Here is a 21,154-nt window from a genome sequence, read left to right on the forward strand (position 1 = left end):
ACTCCAAAAGAAAAAGGAGTCAAGCCTTCTCGAAGGCACGAAGGCAATAAAAAATGACTAAGCCTCCTGAAAAAGGAGTCAAGCCTTCTCGAAGGCACGAAGGCAATAAAAAATGACTAAGACTCCAAAGGAGGCGTTAGTCATGCCAATAGATTGGTAAATCCTCAAATGTCTAACGAAGGACTCCAAAAGAAAGAGGAGTCAAGCCTCGTCGAAGGCAATAAAAAATGACCAAGACTCCAAAGGAGGCGTTCTTTGTTCGAGGGGAGGTATAGTGAATGATCATGGGTTTATAAACAAAGAATACTCTCTCCATTGGTACGATGCCTTTTGGAAGCCCAAAGCAAAAGTTGATAATATCATACCATTGTGGAGAGTCGGGTTCGTCTAACCTTGTAATTAAAAATTTATACAAAATATGTACCTCATAAAGTATACACATGGTATGAAATCACACCATAATGACTAGTTTGTAGAAACACCATCATATCATCACCCTAAAAACTAAAAATAAAAAGAAAAAAAGAAAAGAAAAGTGGTTCCAAATACCCTTCACATATATATACATTTACGTGTACATATTTATCAGGTGTAAGAGCAAAGCTTCCCACTTGATGGGGATGAAAACTTACACCTATTAAACTGGTTTCCACACTGTAAGAACTTCTTGGAACATCTCGACCAACAGTTCCCGGTCCGCTTGCCTGAAGAAGTTATTTATTTCGTCGCCAATGTCGTAGACCTTACCGAAATCGAACAAGTATGCCAAGCATCCTTTCTTCAGTTTATGCAGCTTATAAAGCCATGCTTCTTGCAGTCTCTCGAGGACGTTCACCGAGTTTATGTCTTCCAAGAGGCTTTCCTCGCACGCATCTTTTAGGTCTGCAATATCGTACTTGTTTGCTGCCCCGAGAAGCGACACTCGATGCTTCCAGAAGTCCTCTTCTTTTATGGTTCCATACAAGTAACGTAACATAGTCATGCAGGCATCTAGAGACATGTCTTCTATGTAGATGATGGAAGACTCTTTTTCCTTGAGATTGTGATGGAACATGCTCTTGAATACAGGAGAACTTGCTGATAAAATGGCTTTGTGAGCTCGTAAAGTGCCATCGATCGTGTTGATGGTGACATCGGCATGGATAGCCTCGTCCAGCATGCGCGAGAGACATTGAAGAGTGCTTTGAGACGATACAGATTGCATCATTCCCTCCATTGGCCATATAGAATTCGGTTCCCCTCCCTTTAAACCCTTTTAGATTCAACTGTTAGATAAACTGTGGCTAGCAAATATATCCATATCAAAACAGTCAAGATTACATGAATGAAGAATAGACAGATTTTCAAACTAACTCAAGAATTAGGATTAGAGCCTATTAGAGTATTGATATAGTTAAATCTACCACAACCCACGAAATTAAGTTGATCGGTGATTTAACATAATATATCAGAGCAGAACATCTTATATTCAAACCCCTATATCGATTTTCTATCCAACATTCGAGTATAAAAATAGTGAAATTTACTATTTATAACTCATCAACTTAAACTTTTGGGTCGATTGGTGATTCGACCGAGCCAAAAGAGTTCCCATAAATTTATGATAAGAAATGGGCATCAAATGAAATGTCGAATTGAAGTTCAGTTAAATCCATCGCAGAAGATGACATCTTAAGTGCATCAAACACAACTGAGTATTGGAAGTTTGGAACTCACATTCACAGGGCAGATCTTCAAATCAAGAAATTCGACATCGACAATGAAGCGACCATGGAAGGTGGAATCAACAGCCCAAACAAAGTCTTCACTAGTTCGAAGAACTCTCTCATTAACTGCAGGAGGAAAACAGCAGTTCATCAACTGTATAAATAAGCCCAAGTAATTCAAGTACCATAAAACATCAAGCCATTTGACCCAAAAAAGAACAAGATTTGAACATAATTGTTGGGCCGAAGGCTCCAAGTGGTCTAAACTAAGCAACAGATTTCTCATAAAGAAAGGGCTAAAAATATATCAATTAGATACGAGATTTTGACAGATTTTCCCGTTAGATTTGTTGCATTTTCTCATCCGAAAAACAAAAGCTTACACAGAGCTTCCTCAATGAATCAGTAGTAGTAGTGGTAGTAGTAGATGTTGGATAATGAAAGTCCCACATCCGCTAATTTAGGAAATGATCATGGATTTATAATCAAGGAATACTCTCTCCATTGGTGTGAGGCCTTTTGGGGAAACCCAAAGCAAAGCCATGAGAGCTTATGCTCAAAGTGGACAATATCATACTATTGTGGAGAGTCGTGTTCATCTAACAGTAGAAAGGGTATCTTACATGTAAAATGGCTAAGAACAATAAGGAGAAAAAATAACAATTTACAACCAATAGTTATACATATTAACAGATTTAACAATAATTGCAGTCATTTAAATTCCTTTGAAAATAGATTACTCAATGACCTTTAAATGATAAATGATAAATTATTGATGTATAACAAATGAAATATGGCACTAAGTATCCAGTTTCGTTGATGAAGTTTACAAGTTGTTGATTGCTTCACGTGTATTATTTAAGAAAATGATTCATGAATTCTGCAGAACAATTTATGAAAAACTCAATAATTATTGAAAATTATTAAATGGTTTTACATTTTTCTTTTTGATATTGTGAAACTATATGTAATTTTCAATTCTAAAAGTGACCTTATTGACTAGCACTTCAACAAAAGTCAATAAAAAAGTTCTAAAAGGTAAAATCATGAAGAGAAACAGAGAAAGTTGCTCTCACTGTTCTTCCATCCCCAAATTCCCAATCCTTTTCCTCAGCGGATACAGCTTCAAGAATTTTCAATCACAGGATGCAAAGCTCAAAGTAAAAACGCAACATAAGAATCAGGAAAGCGGATAAGAACACATACTGGGAGATATAGCAGGTCTACGGTTCGGTCCAACGCTAGAGACTCGAATAACAAACCGAGCAATTGGAGGCTGTTCCTTCGAGATCTTCGACGGCTCAGGGAACAAACGAATGTACAGATATCGACTCTTGTCAACCGACAAATGCCTCAAATCCAGTACATAAATCCATTAACATAAAATTAATGATGTTCTTCTAATCTGAGTAAAAATGAAATGAAGTGTTGAGAGAAGAGTACCAATTCCAGATTCCGACCTTGAAAGGATCGGATTTCTTGATGTTGCAAGGGCCGAGGCTGTCGATTCTCCATTGCGCTAACCTCGAAATTGTATCTACCCTAGAATCCGCCATAGCTCTGCAACTCGATTAGGAAGATGAAGGAGCCAATGGACGACTTATAATGGGAGGGACTCCGACTCCACGCCAAACCCCAACTAGCAAAGTACTTCACGACTAAGCTAATAGGCCTTTCAATTTTACTTTAAAATAAGATCGACTTTTGTTTGTTTTTTTTTTTTTTGGTTGATATCTTTTAAACTTTTTAAAAATTTTAATAATATCTTTTAACTTTAAAAAAATATATATATTAAATTGATAATGTAACTGCCCATACTGCTAGTAGATGTTGTCTGCTTTTGGTTTCACATCCATGTTTTAAAAGTACGGGAAGATTTCCACACTCTTATAAAGGGTGTTTTGTTCTCGTGCCCAACCAATGTGGGACAACACAATCCACCCTTTTCGGGGCCAGCGTCTTCGCTGTCACTCTTTCGTTTCTCTAATCGATATGGGACCCCCTCCCCCCGCCAAATCCATCCCCTTTGGGGCCAGTGTCTTTACTGGCACACCGTCACGTGTCTACCCCCTTAAGAAACAGCCTCCTTGCTGGCACATAGTCTGGTGTTCGGCTCTGATACCATTTGTAACGACTAAAATCCACCTCTAACAGATATTGTGCTGTTTGGGGTACAGATGCGTTTTAAAGCCTTGAGGGGAAACCCGAACGAAAAAGTCCAAAGAAGATAATATCTGCTAGTGTGGATCTCGAAACCCTCTATTTCAAAAATAATTTTGAATTGTGAACACTTTAATTTTTTAAATATTTTGATGAAACCATTAATACTATATTTTAAAAATATTAAAATAATACTTTTATATTTTTAGAAAAAAAGTTTTATTTGTAGTATTCTTAATATTAAAGAAATAGATTATTTATGAAGTCTAAACAGACCGTCACTAATCATGTATTGACCATAATAATTTTTTATAACCATGTTAATGGTTTTTTAAGATTCAGGGATATATTTTTTAAAATATGTTATTAATATTAAAAGTTTTCAAATAGTTTTAAACTATTATTTGAAGGGTATTAATAAAAAAAAAAATTAAAGTTTAAGGGCGTTTTTTTGAACCCTCTAAAAAATTAAGAGTATTTTTAAAACAAACCATTAAAGTGAAAATTTAAAAAAAAAAAATTAATAGTTTAAGACTATGAGTTTATTTATTATGGTAAGAATATTTTTATAATGCTATTCTCGTATAAATTTATTTATATTATAATTTATTTTTGGCCATTTTTGTTGCTTTCCCTTTGTTTGATTGGTCTTGCGTATACTCCTAATTGGGCCTGAAATCAGCCCATTCCAGTACAATGAAAAACTTTTTTTTTTTTTTTAATTGCACGGCTAATGGTTTGTCTTTGGGAGCTGAGAGGCTTGTGAGGATTGCTCCCTTCAATCAATGTGGGATCCACACACTCCCTTAAGTTGCTAGGAAGAGGCTTCACACCCTTAAAAGGATTACTTCTCTCTTCTTTAATTGATGTGGATCTCACAATCCACTTTATTGGGGCCCAAAGGTTTCCAACCCTTATAAAGATTGTTTCATTCCCTTCTCCAACCGATGTGGGAACTCACAATCCACCTCCCTTTGGGGAGCCAGTGCCCTCGCTGACACACCGTCTAATGTATGCCTCTAATATCATTTGTAACAGTTCAAGCACACTGCTAATAGATATTGTCCGCTTTGACTCATTACGTATCCCCATTAGCCTCACGATTTTAAAACGCGTATGTTAGGGAGAATTTTCTAAACACTTACAAAAAAATGTTTCGTTATTCTCTCCAACCGACGTGGGATCTTACAATTATTTTCAAGGGAAGCTAGCATAGAAAAAAAAATTATTTTAAAGAGAAACAATCTCGAAGATTTATAAGATGTGGAGCTGAGATTCAAAATTTGACCTCTCATCGATGACACATGTCAAACGCTACTTTAACTTTATTTATAAATAAAATATATTTTAATCAATTAAACTATATTCGTGTGTCTAGTAGATATTTAGAATATTTCCAAGAAGGAAAAAAACAAAAGTGAAATAAGTGGGAGAGGGAAGTGAAGTTTCCATGTTTGGATAATACAAGGCTCACAAATTGATTGCCCTATCCCTAATGGCTATGCTCTGCTGTGTACTGTACTACCCCCACTTACTGTGGACCCTACAAACGAACACATTTATTGATGCTATTCATCTTGATTTTACAACCAACCAAACCATGTCATAGTCTACAAAAATAATTTTTTAATTATTATTATTTTTATATCATTTTTTAAAAGTTATTTATGTTTAATAAATTTTATTTATTATTTTTTGTCGCCTAACTTTAATAAATGCTCATTAAAATTTAAAATCAAAATTTTATTATATAGTTTTAAAAGTTATTAAATATTTTAACCATAAATATAATAATAATAAAAAAAAAGAATTGTTTATATAAGGACGTCCAAAATTAATAAATTCCCATAAATAAACAAAGGCTGTATTCATTTGTGACAACGCCCCACGTTTGAATAATGGTCGGGTGGCCATAGAGTAATTGAACAATACCCACAACTTTTTAATTCATTTAACCTTAAAAGAAAACAAAAATAATTAAATAAATAATTTTAATTCAACAAAACCTCACATAATAATAATTTAAATATTAAATATAATAAAAATGCACCAACAAAATTTCATCTCAAATTAATAATGGTATGGTTTAAATTTTAGTTTATCAAGTAAATTAATTTAAATATAGTAAACGAAAGCTACATGAATAAATTAATATCACTTCCGGACAAGAACAATTCTAAAATGCATGTGAATTGGGACAAAATATGTTGGAAGAATTTCTGGTAAGTAACATGACAATATCAACGCTTGTTCTAACCTTAACGATTGTGCGACCGTTATTCTAACCCAGCAAACAAGTCAACCATGTGAAATTTGAATTTCGCAGACAATATCAATGTATGCTTGATCTTCGAATCATGTTTGAGATAAATGTTTTAAAAAACATGAACGAGAAAATGCGTTGGGTACAAGTTTAGAGAAAACAATGTTATAAGCTAAAAACGGATAGAAACACGGGTAGAAAAAATTGACAACTAGTCACGTTTCCCTATAGTTCATTATTTACCATTTTAGCCATGGAGTGTAGATATGATTTTGGTGGTCATACACTATTGTATTGATACAACAATAATAGTAAAGACTTATCTAACATGATAGCAAGTAAGAAGAGTATGGAACAGGCATGCGAGCATGAACAACACGTCCTGTATAAGCATGATCGAAATATCCGACATGCGGGTCATAGGCAACACGTCTTGGATAAACATGACCAGAATGTCTAACACGTCTTAGACATAGATTTGGCCACGAATTATTATTGGATCTCCTTTTTCTGTTCCAGTTAATAAACCAATAAAGTTAAATCAATAATATTTTCAAATGTAATTTTGGAAAATTTTAAATAAAAACACTCGTAATCATCGAAGGGACTCTTCTCCTTTTTCATTGATTTGATATTTTTCCCCTGATATTATTGTAAATATGGAATTTTCATAATTAATTATTAGTGAAATAAATAAATAAAATGTCAATTATATGATGAACATACAATATTAATTATTAAAAGATATTATATGTTGTCACCATACTTTCCCAACATTTATAGAATCGGTTATCCAAGGAATTATTGATCTTTAACTAAAAAAAACCTAATTTTAATAAATTTAAATAAATTTGTGGCGCACGAGTAGGTGAAATATGCATAAATGAATTATTAATATTTTTAATTATCAATTATAAAAGCTCAAAAGTTAAGTAGGTTACGAAACATGTGAGATGTGACAAAATATGCTAAAATTTCGTTACATAATTTAATGGTTTCTTTCTTACCGAATTATGAATTTCACTGATGGGTAATAAATTCACCCTAAAAAATTATTTAAAATATTTCAACAAAACTTTCCATAAAATTAAATAAATATGACGTTATTTTATCTCATTTAATTCATTTTTTATGAAATTGAATTATGATGGATGTGATTTCTTGATTTGTAGATTACTTAATACTTTTTAATTATTACTTAAAATATTATGGCTATTTTTAGATTTAACAAAAATAGAAATAAAAAGAAGCACGTTTTTTTCCTATTTAATTTTAAATGAAAAAGAAATATTTACTTTTTAAAATATAAAGTTTAAAGAAATTCACTATTAAACGTATTATCTAAATAAAAAATGCAAACTTTTTATGAATTTTAGTCTTACTTAAAATCATTAATGGAGAAATTAACTATAATAATGATGACAATAGTGACAATAATAATAATAATAATAATAATTATTATTATTATTATTATTTTTTTTTTTTGGAGTATAGAACAAAAAAAAAAAAAAAATACCGACATAGTAAGTTGACTCTTTTGACATATTTTTAGTCAACCATGCTTGATCGATTTTGATTAAGGGTAAATTTGGATACTCTTAAGTGATAGAAGATAAATAGAGTCTGAACATGAATCAATCTAAATATAAGACGATATTGGCCTTAAATGATAAAGTAAGAGGGCCAAAAAGCATAAAATCGAGGCAAAAAGCAAAAGAACAACTCGATTCGAGCCGAAATGCATTGCCTAATTCGAGTACTTCTATGCATTTCCCAAAACTTGATGTCGTCGACAACAAAAAATAAAAAGAAAAAAAAATAAGTTTATGGACGGGATTGATTGAAGATGCCAACCAATAAAGGAATATTCCTAATTTATTTTGTTATTAAAAAATAATTAATAAAATTAATTTGTGTCCAATTTTAAAAAGCAAAAAATAAATGGTATAATCAATAATAACCCATAAAGGGATATTTCTAATTTATTCTGTTATTAAAAAATAATTAATAAAATTAATTTGTGTCCAATTTAAAAGGCAAAAATAAATGGTATAATCAATAATAATCAATAAAGGGATATTTCTAATTTATTTTGTTATTAAAAAATAATTAATAAAATTAATTTGTGTACAATTTAAAAAGCAAAAATAAATGCTATAATCAATAATAATCAATAAAGGGATATTTCTAATTTATTTTGTTATTAAAAAATAATTAATAAAATTAATTTGTGTCCAATTTTATAAAGCAAAAATAAATGGTATAATCAATAATAACCAATAAAGGGATATTTCTAATTTATTTTGTTATTAAAAAATAATTAATAAAATTAATTTGTGTCCAATTTTAAAAAGCTATGGTATAATTAATAATAATCAATAAAGGGATATTTCTAATTTATTTTTTTATTAAAAAATAATTAATAAAATTAATTTGTGTCCAATTTTAAAAAGCTATGGTATAATTAATAATAATCAATAAAGGGATATTTCTAATTTATTTTGTTATTAAAAAATAATTAATAAAATTAATTTGTGTCCAATTTTAAAAAGCTATGGTATAATTAATAATAATCAATAAAGGGATATTTCTAATTTATTTTTTTATTAAAAAATAATTAATAAAATTAATTTGTGTCCAATTTTATAAAGCAAAAATAAATGGTATAATCAATAATAACCAATAAGGGATATTTCTAATTTATTTTGTTATTAAAAAATAATTAATAAAATTAATTTGTGTCCAATTTTAAAAAGCTATGGTATAATTAATAATAATCAATAAAGGGATATTTCTAATTTATTTTTTTATTAAAGAATAATTAATAAAATTAATTTGTGTCCAACCTTAAAAAGTAAAAATAAATGGTATAATCAATAATAAAAATTAAAGTTCAATATTGATATTTTTCTTTTTAAAGTAGGAATTAAATTAATAATGTCCTATATTTAGAATAATCGAGGTTTTTTTATATTTTATTTATTTTTTTTTTTTTTCTGTTTCGAATTTTATATTTTAAAAAGTAATTTGAAAATTATGTAAAATAAATAATAATATTATTTTTTTAAAGTTAAAATTTATTAAATAGGAAATAAAATTTTAGAAATAAATATATAAAAAAAAGAAATGAAAGTGGTGGTCCTACTATATGGGCAGCTTCGATTCGACGCCCTCTCCCTCCTAAGTAACAAATATATTCTACCACGTGCTCCAAATTCGGGTCCTTCTTCTTATTTAACCTCCTTTCTATTCCCACGTGCTTAAAATCCTCCCTCTTTCCCTCCCTTCTCCCCCACCGGCCTCCCCTCTTCTTCTACTTTTCCCTTTGGAATCTCTACTGCTCTTTCTCTCTCTCTCCACCGATTGATTTGTTTCTCGGTTTGTGAGAATGGATTCCTCGCTAAACTTCTGCATAATTTTTACTATCGTGATTCAATGCTTCTCAATCTGCTTCATCGACGCCATATCCTCTCCCGTAGGCGGTGATCACGACGGCTCTGCTCTAATAGGCGCAGGAAGCGGCATCAATTCTGTGCCGGATTCTAATTCTCTCAAGAATCAGAGTGTTAGAACGTTGATGGCTCGATCAGACTCTCAGAGATGCGAGGTGTGGACGGAGGCATGCTCTGAGGCGATTCTCAGTTTGGCGAAGCGGCCGGATGTTGTTGATTGGTTGAAGAAGGTGAGGAGGAGAATCCATGAGAATCCGGAGCTTGCGTTTGAGGAATTTGAGACGAGTCAATTGGTACGCGATGAGTTGGACCGGATGGATGCTAGTTACGAGCATCCGTTTGCTAAGACTGGCGTTCGTGCTTGGATCGGGACTGGCGGACGGCCTTTTGTTGCTCTTAGGGCAGATATGGACGCTCTTCCAATCCAGGTTCTTCTAAAAAATCGGATATCGCGAATATGATTTTGATTTCTGTTCGTTCTTTTTTCCTCTGGCTTTCGCATTTACGATTGATTGATTGCCTTGATGTTTCTGTTCTGCCTTGAGATTGAAAACTACGAGCGAAAAAAAAGAGAGGAAGAACACAAAGATTTAGAATAAAAAAAACTCTGCTCTAAAAGCAATTTCTGGAAATGCGTTCGAGCAATGGATTCTTTTCTTCTTTTGAAATCAGTTTGAATTTGTTTTCAAATATTCCATTACTGAACTTCCACGATCTCACTTGTCACTTTTACAGCTCCTTACGCACAGCTATCTTTTCAGAAATGTAGAAATGTATATCATGTTTTAACTTCTACTCTAATTTTTGGATCGTCATAAAATTATATCGTCAAATGTTTCTTCCTCAAATTTCTTTTACACTGAAATTAGATTTTAAGAACCAAGCATCATTCTCGAAAAACTCGAAACGTTTTTATTAATTTGGCATCATTGTGTCAGGGCATTAACAATAGTGGTCCATCTCTATTTCCCTCTCTATTACTTGTCACGTGTTTGAGTTCCCTCCTTCAAATAAATAAATTAATCTGACTTACAGGAGAAAGAGTAAGCGGTCTAGATGTCATGGTTTACAAATACGATATTTTACGTTTTCTTTAGAAAAAGTCAGTACAATTCTTAGCCCCATAATTTTTCGTGGATAAAGGATAAGTGCAAGTGGTTGGCGTGGTGTCTGTTTGTACCTCCTCACAGGTTGAGGTGGGACATAATACTTTTTAATTCTTTAGGTATACTTGACATTTTAATTGTATTTTGTGTAATACAAAAATCAACTAACAATTGGTGGAACTCAGTCCTACACGCTAAACATCTTGACTTTAAATTTTATTTTTATCCTTCAGCTTACTTTAGGATAATTTTTTCATTTGAAGTGTTTGTATTTCTTTTCTAAATGTTGCATAATTAGTTATTTTAGTCTTAAAGTGATTGATTATAAGATCAATTAATTCTTTTTTAATTCAACCATCGCTGGTACGTGGATTGAATTATTGACTAGTTAATGATTTTATCTACTTAAATTGACTAGATAATTGTTATGTGCTTTGTTATTTGTTTAAGATGAGTTTTAAGTTAATACTTTGACATTTTAGCTGTATTTGAGTTGTACATCATCAATTAAATTTTACTTTTCTAATTTTCTGGGGTTGATCTTTCGTGAAGCCGATTGGTTTCAATATTACTTATGAGATCGGAAAATGTAAAATGGCATAAAACACTATGCAGGAAGCCGTGGAATGGGAGCACAAAAGCAGAGTACCAGGCAAGATGCATGCTTGTGGGCACGATGCTCACGTTACAATGCTTCTTGGTGCTGCCAAGATCTTGAAGGATCGTGAACATCTCTTGAAGGTTTGCCTAACACCCTCAACTTATTTTGATTTTCTGGAAACAAATAATTTTAAAAGACTTAATACTATAAGATTCTCTGATTCCAAGCCTCCAAGATGATGGAGTTTTTTCTTTTTTTGTTTAGGAGATGAAATTAAAGAATCGCTAGCGTTAAAACAATGGGTAAATTATTTTGCAAAAATAAAGATGGACAAATTAGGCAAATTTACTTTTATAGTTGCAGAAATTTATAATATAGACTACTTAAATTGATAGAACACTATAATTTTAATTATCAATGTCCATAATAAATACATTTAATTAATTGCTCTCGAAGTCTTCTCGCCACAGGTAGAATGTTTTATATGGACAAGTGGCTTGTCACGGAAGACTTTTTAACCTTACCAACCAAACTATAGTTTGGTGGTTGAAATTAGCAAAAATTACAATTACTATTTACTCACTATTTACACGCTCATAACTTAGATGCAAGATGTCATCAACGGTAAAATAACATACTGAGTATAATTAAAATACATTTAGAGTACTCTTCTGTTAAGTTTTTTTAATATGATACTCCGACCATTATTCCCAACCACTTTACCAAAATGGAAAAAAGAAAGAGAACAAAACAAGGATGGTTCTGACACTCTTCGAACTAGTAGACCAGCTGGCGACATGATTTTAGATTCTTTGTTGGGTTGCTGCGATGTTTCTCGAGTTTATCTCATATTTGTATTCTTTTATCTGTTGAGTACTAAAATCCGTGGCTACCCATCACTCATTTTGAGTTTTAAGTACTGTGTTTTACAGGGAACAGTGGTTTTGCTGTTTCAGCCAGCTGAAGAAGCTGGCAATGGCGCAAAGCGAATGATTGGCGATGGAGCTTTAAGAAACGTTCAAGCCATTTTCGCTGTTCATGTTTCTCATGAACTTCCCACCGCCATTATTGGGTCCCGGCCTGGTCCTCTGCTAGCTGGCTGTGGCTTCTTTAGGGCGGTGATTACCGGCAAAAAGGCCCAGGCTGGGTCGCCTCACCGGTCCGTCGACCCGGTTCTGGCTGCCTCGGCCGCCGTTATCAGTCTGCAGGGGATTGTGTCTCGTGAAGCAAATCCTTTAGATTCCCAGGTGCGGTTTTTCTTTTTTCTTTTTTTTTTTTCTTTCTTCTTTTTTCTTTTTTCTTTTTGGGGTTTGTTTGTTTCTTATTTAGGGACTTTTTCAATACTGAATTATCAATTCGTTGGCCTTATGATTTTTGTTTTTGTACTCAGGTTGTGTCAGTGACTTGGTTCAATGGAGGGAGTAACCTGGATGTGATACCAGACACCGTCGTCATTGGCGGTACTTTCAGGGCATTCTCCAACTCTAGCTTCTACCAACTTCTTCAAAGAATAGAGGAGGTAATTTCTCCCTTCACTTTCAAGCCTCACCGTTCCATTTTTCAGCTTCAAACTCAACTTACATGCTTCTTAAAAGATTAAAGAATTATCTTTGTTAACTAAATGCTTTTTTCAAAGTTTTTTTTTCAGAGGTTTGATGGGGAAAATTCTGAAAAGTTCATCAAAAACTGAAATCCCAAGAATAAATTAGGAATGACTTCAGCCATTGAGCACTTCTTGACAAAAGAAGAGAAGAGGAAGAAGTTGGGTTGAGTTAAGATTATTAATCCAGATGATTTTGAAAATTCTAAAACCAAAAATTGTTTTCAAGAGAATCAATTTCCTCTCTCCAATTCATAGTTCTAAGTCTTTTGTTGACACACCATCCAAAGTTCGCTCCATCTGTCTGATAAAAAAAAATGTTTGCACACCCCTTTACAGAATATTTCTACTAGGAAAAGTTTTCACACTATACAGAATACTTTATTCCCTTCCCTCCTTCCCTTCTCCAACAGGGATCTATCGTACAAGTATAAATTTTGCTTATAAACGATCTACACTACAGGTAATTGTGGAGCAGGCCAGAGTTTATAGATGCTCGACAACGGTGGACTTCTTTGAAAAAGAATACACCATATACCCTCCAACCGTAAACGACGAAAAGATGTATGACCATGTGAAGAAAGTGGCCACCGACCTACATGGTTCACACAATTACAGGGTGGTCCCACCAATGATGGGGGCCGAAGATTTTTCCTTTTACTCGGAGTTTGTTCCTACAGCATACTATTACATAGGAGTCCGGAACGAGACCTTAGGCTCCATCCACACAGGCCACTCTCCCTATTTCATGATCGACGAAGACATGCTACCCATTGGCGCTGCCACTCATGCAACCATCGCCGAGAGGTATCTGTACGAGCATGGAGAATGAGAAGCAGCAACAAGTTAAACAAAGCAGTTTCTACCACTCTTCCCCTTCAAAATGTCGTATTGCCGAAGGTGTGCTTGCCACAGCAAGTACCTGGGGCCGATACATTGAGAAGGGAAAGTTCGTTGTGCCCCCTTCCTGTTGTATATGATTCGGGACGTCACAGCTACAGCTACATGATTCATTTTTGTATGATTTTTTTACGTGTATTACGTCTGGTAGATGGGTATTATAACGTGTAACCTTAAACGACCTAAATCGAACTTCTCTACAAGCAATTGCATTGATGAAGATAAGAGTGTTGATCCGTGAAGGACTCAGGAATCCAAGGTTTGTGTAAAGTTGGTAAAATATGGTTTGGTTTTTACCTCTAAACTAATGATCAAAATCGACCTACGGACGAGATGGAACGCCCCGCCCGATTCATTCCATATCATCAACGGCCTCCAAAACTAATATATTGGCAAACTGGGCATTGAATTAAATTACGAAACAGAATTTTCTAACTGTGTTACAGATTTTATTACGAAAGAGAGAACTCACTCACTCGGATTTGAAGTTTTGACGACTTAACATCCTCTACAACAGCACATGGTTTAACAACAAGCTTCACCTCTTCTCACCGCACAAACATCTAGCTGCCTGTAGAGCAAAATATGTGAGGATTATGTCTGCTCCTGCCCGTCGGAGACACATGAGGGACTCCATCATGACCTTCTCTTCATCGATCATTTTGAGAACTCCTCCGGCCTTGATCATCGAGTATTCACCCGAAACCTAACCAAAACGACGAAAAATTGTTTGAAAGGATTACATATACAGAGTAAAACTATGTTGAGAATCTCCCATTTGCTTGACCAATGTTTCCATGAAAAAGTCAACTCAAGGATATCAAATTACGACTAGTATTAATTCACGGCGACATTAGTCACCAGCATAAGCCGCAAGACGTTTATTTATGTGAGCTAATTAGCTAAATACATCCTTTAGTACTTCCTAGCAGGCATTCTAAGATCTAAGAACAAGGACTGAATTGATTCACAAAGATGACTTTTAATGATAGTTGTTTTGATTTATATAAAATGACTCTCTAGGCTAAAGTGTTTGAGGATTACCTAGAATGTCTAAAAGATTACCAGACTTATTTCATCTTCTCTAGGGTAAGTGGAAGAATATGTTGGGTATAGAGTATGCTAGGACACATGTCTCCCCAGATTTAGTGCAAGTGGGAGACTGGTTGAGATTTATGCCCTAAAACTTCGTAATTAATTATTTAATTTTAATATTTTATTTACAATTTAATATTATCCATGGTATGAAAATTCAAGGTTATTAATGTAATCTTGAACGGTATATGGTGGACATACAAGAGGATCGTGTTCAAGTAATAACCTCAAGGGTTTATAGAGGGAATTGTGTTCAAGTAATAACCTAAATGGTATATAGAGAGAATCGTGTTCAAGTAATAATCTATAAAGGGTCTATAGTATATGGATAAGAGGTTAGGTGTTTTGTCTTGGTAACAATATTGATACGGCCTACTTTGTAATGGTTACAAGTATTTAAACCTAATAAAAGTTCTCATTCTACAAAGTAAAACTCGAGTCGTGCAATCTTATTTGATATTTAATGCCAATACTGTTACATGTGAGGACGTATAAAAAAATAGGTAAATCATAGATAATATTTGACAAAAAAACACTTAATAATACCTGATATGCTGCAATAGGTAAAGGAGAATTATCCCTGAGAAGTCTTATGATATCCAAATAGGGTAGACCAGGTTTCACCTGCAACCAATTAGAAGTAGGTTTAGCCAAATTGGAGTCTACACCAAGTTAAATTTTGCAAAGGGTCCAAGAAAAGACAACTGACCAGAAGAATATCAGCTCCTTCAGATTCATCTGCACGGGTTTCAATCAAAGCCTCTCTATAATTTGCTGGATTCATCTGGTAACTTTTGTTAAGCAAGCAAGATCAGTTAGCTAAGTAGGAACCTAGAGCAAAAAAAAAAAAAAAAAAAAAAAAAAAAAAAAAAAAAAAAAAGTCAGTTCATGATACTGTAATATATTACATACGTCTTTTTGTCTCCAAAACGAGGATTCGAATCGAGTGCTTCACGGAATGGACCATAAAATGAACTTGCATACCTGTTCAAAAGAAGCATTGATATTGATAACAGAAGTAAATGGAGCGTTCATAAGTTAAAAAGCAAAAAAGAGTGAAACGGCAGCAGTAGGGGCAGCAGTATTAAAATCTATATTCATGCCAATTGGCTTGACATATATAAACTGGGTTAAAGTATTGGCTTGACATATTGTTCAATTTTCACCCTTCTAAGTGACAAGGAACTGGAAAACATTCAGCAATATTAAAGTAGTTGATCCACATGGAGATAAAAAATTCGGCATCGGGTATCTCATTGAAACGTTAACTTAGCTTCAGGGTTCTGTTAGGTAACTGAATCCTATCGGCGAAATGTAGCTCATTACAATAGACTTCCAATTTTTTTTAACATATTAGAGGCAAAATATGATCGAAGCATCTGGTAATTCTTTTGTCCCTCTCAATGTTGCAACAATTGTAACTCATAGCTTTGTAAAGCATCCAGGATTAAACATCATTTCATTTTAATTTTAACAGGCAGCAGCTCGAGTGTATATATTCTAATCAAATTAAGTAGAACAAAGCTAGAATGAAATTTACATATTCATGTGGGTTAGAAAAGAAAACAAGAAAAGGGAGAAAATGCAAAATAGAAGATAGTAAATTACTTTGCTGTGTAAGACATGATGGAGACATGATAAAATCCCTCAGCATCAAGAGCCCTTCTAATTGCTCCTACGCGACCATCCATCATATCACTAGGACTGACAACGTCTGCTCCAGCACGAGCCTAGTGATGAAGGAAGTAAGCCATAAAATAAACCAATAAATCTCCGGTAATAGGACATAAGGAAAGATGTTGTGTACGTGTGGGGGAAGTTAGTAAGGTAAATACTGCATGCCTGTGTTTAATAACCCATGCAACAAAGGCAACATCCACTCGTCTCAAAAAATTTACAACCACGTGATAAACCAATATTGGAACTCATGACACACTGCCTTAGATCCTCCAAATATTACTGATGGAGCTCTCTCCTTAAAACTTTCTAATTCTCTGGATTTGCATCGTTTTAATCATCCACTAGCTTTAGTTCCAAAGAATTGGGAGCTTGAAGTTGCTAAGGGAGGGATTAGTGTTTTTCGAGATGCATGAGTTCCCTTTTGAAGCATCCATTAATACTCTCAAGTCCTCAAGTCCTTGTCTGTTAAAGAGGTTAAAATGTATTACATTGTTGCTTATCCCTTACACAATACTCAAAGAAGTGAACCAATCATTTCTTATCAATCACCTATTGCAGATAATAGTGTGAATCGTAATTTAGTTGAAGAGAATTGTTCATGTCTCTTGGTTTCCTCTGTAAGACAAGCGGTAGCTTGAACTTATCAACATTAGTTCCATCAAAACCTTCAATCCCTTCTAGTAGCCATAAGATTTTATTGCCAGATGTACATTTTTTATTCCTGAGGTGATTCTCAACGAAAGACCTTACAGTTCATATTTTTTCCTCTCATTGCGATGCCTTTGGTGGTGACTCTGTAGTTAGCCTAAGCAGTATGGAATTTCTTGTCCATCCAATGATTCATCCCTTTGAAGATATGGATTGAAGACTCCCTTTCCAATGCTTTTGAGATTCTATTCAGGAAAATGATAAGGAGATTGTCCCTCATCCATCTTCGGTGTCTGACAAATTTGTATCTCTTATCAAAACTTATGGTCATGAGTTACGAGAAATTTCTTCGTCAACTTCATAAGAATTAGCTTTTATTTTCTTATCAAGTTTCCAGAGAGCTCTTCTTTGGTTTCTGAATTCTATTTTGACAGTTCGATCTAGGGGCTTTCATTCTCGGAGTTTCTCAGTCGGATTGCTAATTTTTTTAGGTTTTTAGTCAGCTTCTTTTTGTTTTGGTTCTTTTTTATTTTTCTCTTCAATTGTTGTGGTTGGTGTTTGAGTTTGCTTTGGAACTGAGCTTCGGTTTGATGGATCCTTTTTGTTTCCTGGTTATTCTCTTTTGTTTGAAGTCGCTTTATGATCTAATCTGTTTTTTTGGTTCTATTTACTTTTTCACTCTGCTTGGGAGTTTGTATCCTTTGAAAAAATTCCTTTTCATCATAGCAATGAGAAGTTGTTTCTAAAAGATAATTGGGCATATTTGTCTAATTTCAATACTCAGTAATTCATATATGAGCAATAAAGCTATAGCATTCGAGGGATGAATTTACATAGAGAACGATCTCAGAAAGTTACCTGGGAGACAGCCTGTTTGCATAATTGATGTACAGTCTCATCATTCATTATAACTCCTGCAAAATTTGAAATAAACTCTGTAACCGTATATACCTACTTACATTGAGAGGTCAATTCTGAATTAGAGCTGATGAATGGTAGGTAAATGTAACATTGATCGACATTGGAATATTGGGTATGAAATTCTAACAAATCGAATTTGGAAGAAGAGTCCCAATAACAGCTTCCGCTGCCAAAGAGATATTTTCCCCTAAAAATTACAACCGTTGTCATAACACATCAGAAAATAGATCTTATTTTGAAAAAAGTTCAGCAGAGAAATCTACCTATATATCATCACAAAGCAGTTCAGACATAAAATACACTAACACATGCACGTCGGCGCATTTTCACAAGTGATTATTTTGACATTCAAGTTTCTTCTGTAAAAAGATTAGATTTGGAGAAACTTTATAGAGTCATGGATGCATCAGCACAGATACATAAATCATGTACTTTCAAATATTTGATCTGCAAGCAGAACCATAATTTGCAAAAGATCTATATATTTTTTACATATTGAGATAGTGTATGGAAAGATGGAAGTTCTAATATCATTAAACGTTTGCAGTTGAACAAGTTATCTCAACTCTTAATGTAGATATTTCCATCAAGTTTGTATATAATGCTTCTACGAGTATAGCATCATCTACGAGAAGGTATGTCGCTCTTACCATCCTCTCTAACTATACCATCATGGCCATCAGAAGAGTACGGATCTAAAGCAACATCAGTGTAGATAACCTGAAAATGATAGATTTGTACAATATACGATTATGATATTTCCACACATGAAACCATGATAATTCCATAGCTTGAATAACCAAACAGAATATTGTTCACTTACAAGATCAGGGTATTTGTCCTTGAGCAATCGAATTGTTCGAGGCACTAAACCATCATCATTGTAAGCTTCATCCCCTGTTGGATTCTGAAGCAAAAAACGATCATCTTATGCTTCTTAGTAGCACACAAATGGAATAAGAATGAAGAGTGAAAACCTTCAACGCATCTGGAACTTTGGGGAATAGCACGACAGAATTGACTCCAACATCCCGAGCCTTTGAAACCTGCAAGAAAGATTCATCCAAATCTTTTTACCCTTAAGTACCAAAAGGAAATTTCTTTCAAGTATTGCTTAGACAAAGTCAATTACTTCTAGGAATATTTCCAGAAGGTTGAAACAAAACCCCAGAGTCCATATGAAAAGCATATATTGTCGCTAAATATAAACATCAAAACTATCCAAGCAACCAAGACTCGGAAAAAGGTGAAAATTCCAATAAGGTAACAACCTCCTTTATGATCAGAGATAAGTAGAGTCGATACGGCTAAGTTACCTCTTCCAAAAGTCCATGTCTCCATCCAAGTCTATAACATCCAGGCATAGCTCCAATCGGTGTGTCCTCCTCACCTGCAAATTTCCTAATTTTTAGGCCTGCATTACCTACAAACTAATAGAGGTCCGTGCAAACAACGCCATGCCATAATAGAGTATGTAACTAAGAAAAGAATGAAGGTATTATGGTTGCATAGTGCGTACCTTCATGAATGAAAAGTGGATATACAAAATTAGCAGGTGATAGGTTGGTTTCCTGAAATGATGCTCTGAGTGCTGGGGATCTCCGGTTACGGCGGGGACGACGGCTGAGAGGCTGATGGAAAATTCATTGCAAGTGAGGAGAAGGGAGCTAATTCCAAAATTTCAAACATATTCATTCTTGAAAGACTGGAGACAACTGCAAAATTCTTTAAACTTCCATAAAAGTGAAGTGTGTGCAAATTATGTCAATCATTTACTTCAACATTTCTATCACTAATAAAATCCAAAAATAAGTTAACTAGAGCCATTAGTTTTTTCATTAGATCAATACATGTGCCGTTAAGGAAAACATGATTGGAATGTCAAATATCATTTCAAAAACAACTATGACTTGCAAATTTCACCGAGTTTATAATGTTACCTGTCTCTAAAACTAAATTCTCCTGCCTCATCTACTTCTAATTTTAATTTATTTGAAAATCCAGTTATATCTTTAACACTAACCAGCAAAGGAACCACTGGAGTTCCAGCAGGCGATGCTGGTTTTGGCGGCACAGGAGGCGCTTCTGGCACGTTGCCAGCCACGACAGCGGCTTCACATTCTGCATCACTTCGTCCTAGCTTCTTCATAGGTGCATCCCCCCCATCGCTAGCTCTAACAACGAAAAGACGCGGAGAACGCACATTGGCCGAGGTCCGGACGCAGAGGAAATTTGAATCTGGAGAATGTCTTAGGCCGACATAGGAGCCGCAATCCAAACCGTTAATTCTTCGAACACTACTCGGCACATTCAGAACTGTTGAAGCCATAAATTAATTCCAAGCACCAGAGAGCTGGAAAAAACCTGCACATCCAAGCAAAATAATTAGAAGCAACAAAACAATCCAGAGTGATAACATCATGCACACTAAAGAAGATGAAGAAATCATCATAAGCTTCCTGATTACAGAATAGATCACCGCGACAGAAGAGTGTTAAATAGAATCCAAACAGAAAATCAACAAAAACGAAAAAAAAAAAACTCAAAATCGAAAACTGAAAAGTCGCTATCAACAATAGCCGGTGAGCAGAACCAAGACGAGGAGGACCAGAATGAAACAAATTCAAGAAAACTCAGACCGAATTAAAGCAGAGAATCGTATATTGCTTTTCGATCGGAATCAAGAAAAAGAGAAACAAAAAAAAAAAAAAAAAAGTAAAGAGAATAGGAGAAGAACTCTCACCGTGAAGCTGAACCAAGAGGCGGAAGGATTCGGATCGAGAGAGAGAAAGAGAATGACGGAGGAGAAGTAGAGACCTTATCGGATGAGTATTTGGTAAGGCGCGCTGAACAACCAATCAGGATTCAAGAATCGCTGCCGTGGAGGAGGTGGCAATTTTTTACCAAGATTTCAGAGAGAGAGAGAGAGAAAAAGAGAGAAGGAGCATGAACTTGGACAAATTCAAATCCGGCCAATCCCTGACTTTTACTAAGTTGAAAAAAAATTTCTAACACTATCATA

General features: G+C 34.2%; 3 protein-coding genes across 4 annotated transcripts; 1 reads left to right on the forward strand and 2 right to left on the reverse strand.

The window, feature by feature from the left end:
* Positions 1-382: 382 nt before the first annotated feature.
* Positions 383-3,370, reverse strand: LOC111809974 (BTB/POZ domain-containing protein). Of its 2 annotated transcripts, none has more exons than XM_023696492.2 (4): positions 3,150-3,370; positions 2,913-3,058; positions 1,717-1,832; positions 383-1,243 (listed from the first exon to the last, which is right to left on the reverse strand). In XM_023696492.2, the coding sequence occupies exons 1-4, from the start codon at positions 3,260-3,262 to the stop codon at positions 638-640; spliced, it is 981 nt and encodes a 326-aa protein (XP_023552260.1). In that variant the 5' UTR covers positions 3,263-3,370; the 3' UTR covers positions 383-637. The 2 variants fall into 2 exon arrangements, with proteins under 2 accessions (XP_023552260.1, XP_023552252.1); XM_023696484.2 differs by having other exon boundaries at positions 383-1,252; positions 3,150-3,369.
* Positions 3,371-9,408: 6,038 nt separating this feature from the next.
* On the forward strand, positions 9,409-14,068 carry LOC111795050 (IAA-amino acid hydrolase ILR1-like 6). Its single transcript, XM_023677284.2, has 5 exons — positions 9,409-10,009; positions 11,303-11,428; positions 12,221-12,535; positions 12,679-12,807; positions 13,352-14,068. Exons 1-5 carry the CDS (start codon positions 9,518-9,520, stop codon positions 13,718-13,720), a joined length of 1,431 nt encoding a protein of 476 aa, XP_023533052.2. The 5' UTR covers positions 9,409-9,517; the 3' UTR covers positions 13,721-14,068.
* A 107-nt stretch (positions 14,069-14,175) lies between these two features.
* On the reverse strand, positions 14,176-21,063 carry LOC111795057 (delta-aminolevulinic acid dehydratase, chloroplastic). The gene is made up of 13 exons (XM_023677292.2): positions 20,876-21,063; positions 20,156-20,496; positions 19,652-19,763; positions 19,449-19,522; positions 19,110-19,178; positions 18,956-19,039; positions 18,783-18,852; positions 18,070-18,125; positions 16,492-16,613; positions 15,796-15,867; positions 15,593-15,674; positions 15,430-15,507; positions 14,176-14,494 (listed from the first exon to the last, which is right to left on the reverse strand). The coding sequence occupies exons 2-13, from the start codon at positions 20,459-20,461 to the stop codon at positions 14,327-14,329; spliced, it is 1,293 nt and encodes a 430-aa protein (XP_023533060.1). The 5' UTR covers positions 20,462-20,496; positions 20,876-21,063; the 3' UTR covers positions 14,176-14,326.
* Between the last annotated feature and the right edge of the window lie 91 nt (positions 21,064-21,154).

The sequence above is a fragment of the Cucurbita pepo genome, chromosome 1, assembly GCF_057944985.1.
Source record: "Cucurbita pepo subsp. pepo isolate OVF chromosome 1, ASM5794498v1, whole genome shotgun sequence".
Lineage (NCBI taxonomy): Eukaryota > Viridiplantae > Streptophyta > Magnoliopsida > Cucurbitales > Cucurbitaceae > Cucurbita > Cucurbita pepo.

What these genes read in the sequence shown, in the direction of transcription:
- LOC111809974 (XM_023696484.2), bottom strand. Translation starts at nt 3,262, where the DNA reads ATGGCGGATTCTAGGGTAGATACAATTTCGAGGTTAGCGCAATGGAGA. An exon ending in TAGACCTGCTATATCTCCCA is followed by an intron (nt 1,833 to 2,912) that starts GTATGTGTTCTT and finishes TTCCTCCTGCAG; the next exon opens with TTAATGAGAGAGTTCTTCGA. An exon ending in TGAAGATCTGCCCTGTGAAT is followed by an intron (nt 1,253 to 1,716) that starts GTGAGTTCCAAA and finishes TGAATCTAAAAG; the next exon opens with GGTTTAAAGGGAGGGGAACC.
- LOC111795050 (XM_023677284.2), top strand. Translation starts at nt 9,518, where the DNA reads ATGGATTCCTCGCTAAACTTCTGCATAATTTTTACTATCGTGATTCAA. An exon ending in ATCGTGAACATCTCTTGAAG is followed by an intron (nt 11,429 to 12,220) that starts GTTTGCCTAACA and finishes TGTGTTTTACAG; the next exon opens with GGAACAGTGGTTTTGCTGTT. An exon ending in TTCTTCAAAGAATAGAGGAG is followed by an intron (nt 12,808 to 13,351) that starts GTAATTTCTCCC and finishes TCTACACTACAG; the next exon opens with GTAATTGTGGAGCAGGCCAG.
- LOC111795057 (XM_023677292.2), bottom strand. Translation starts at nt 20,461, where the DNA reads ATGGCTTCAACAGTTCTGAATGTGCCGAGTAGTGTTCGAAGAATTAAC. An exon ending in TGGTATAGTTAGAGAGGATG is followed by an intron (nt 18,126 to 18,782) that starts GTAAGAGCGACA and finishes CAAATTTTGCAG; the next exon opens with GAGTTATAATGAATGATGAG. An exon ending in ATCATGTCTTACACAGCAAA is followed by an intron (nt 15,868 to 16,491) that starts GTAATTTACTAT and finishes TCTTTTGAACAG; the next exon opens with GTATGCAAGTTCATTTTATG.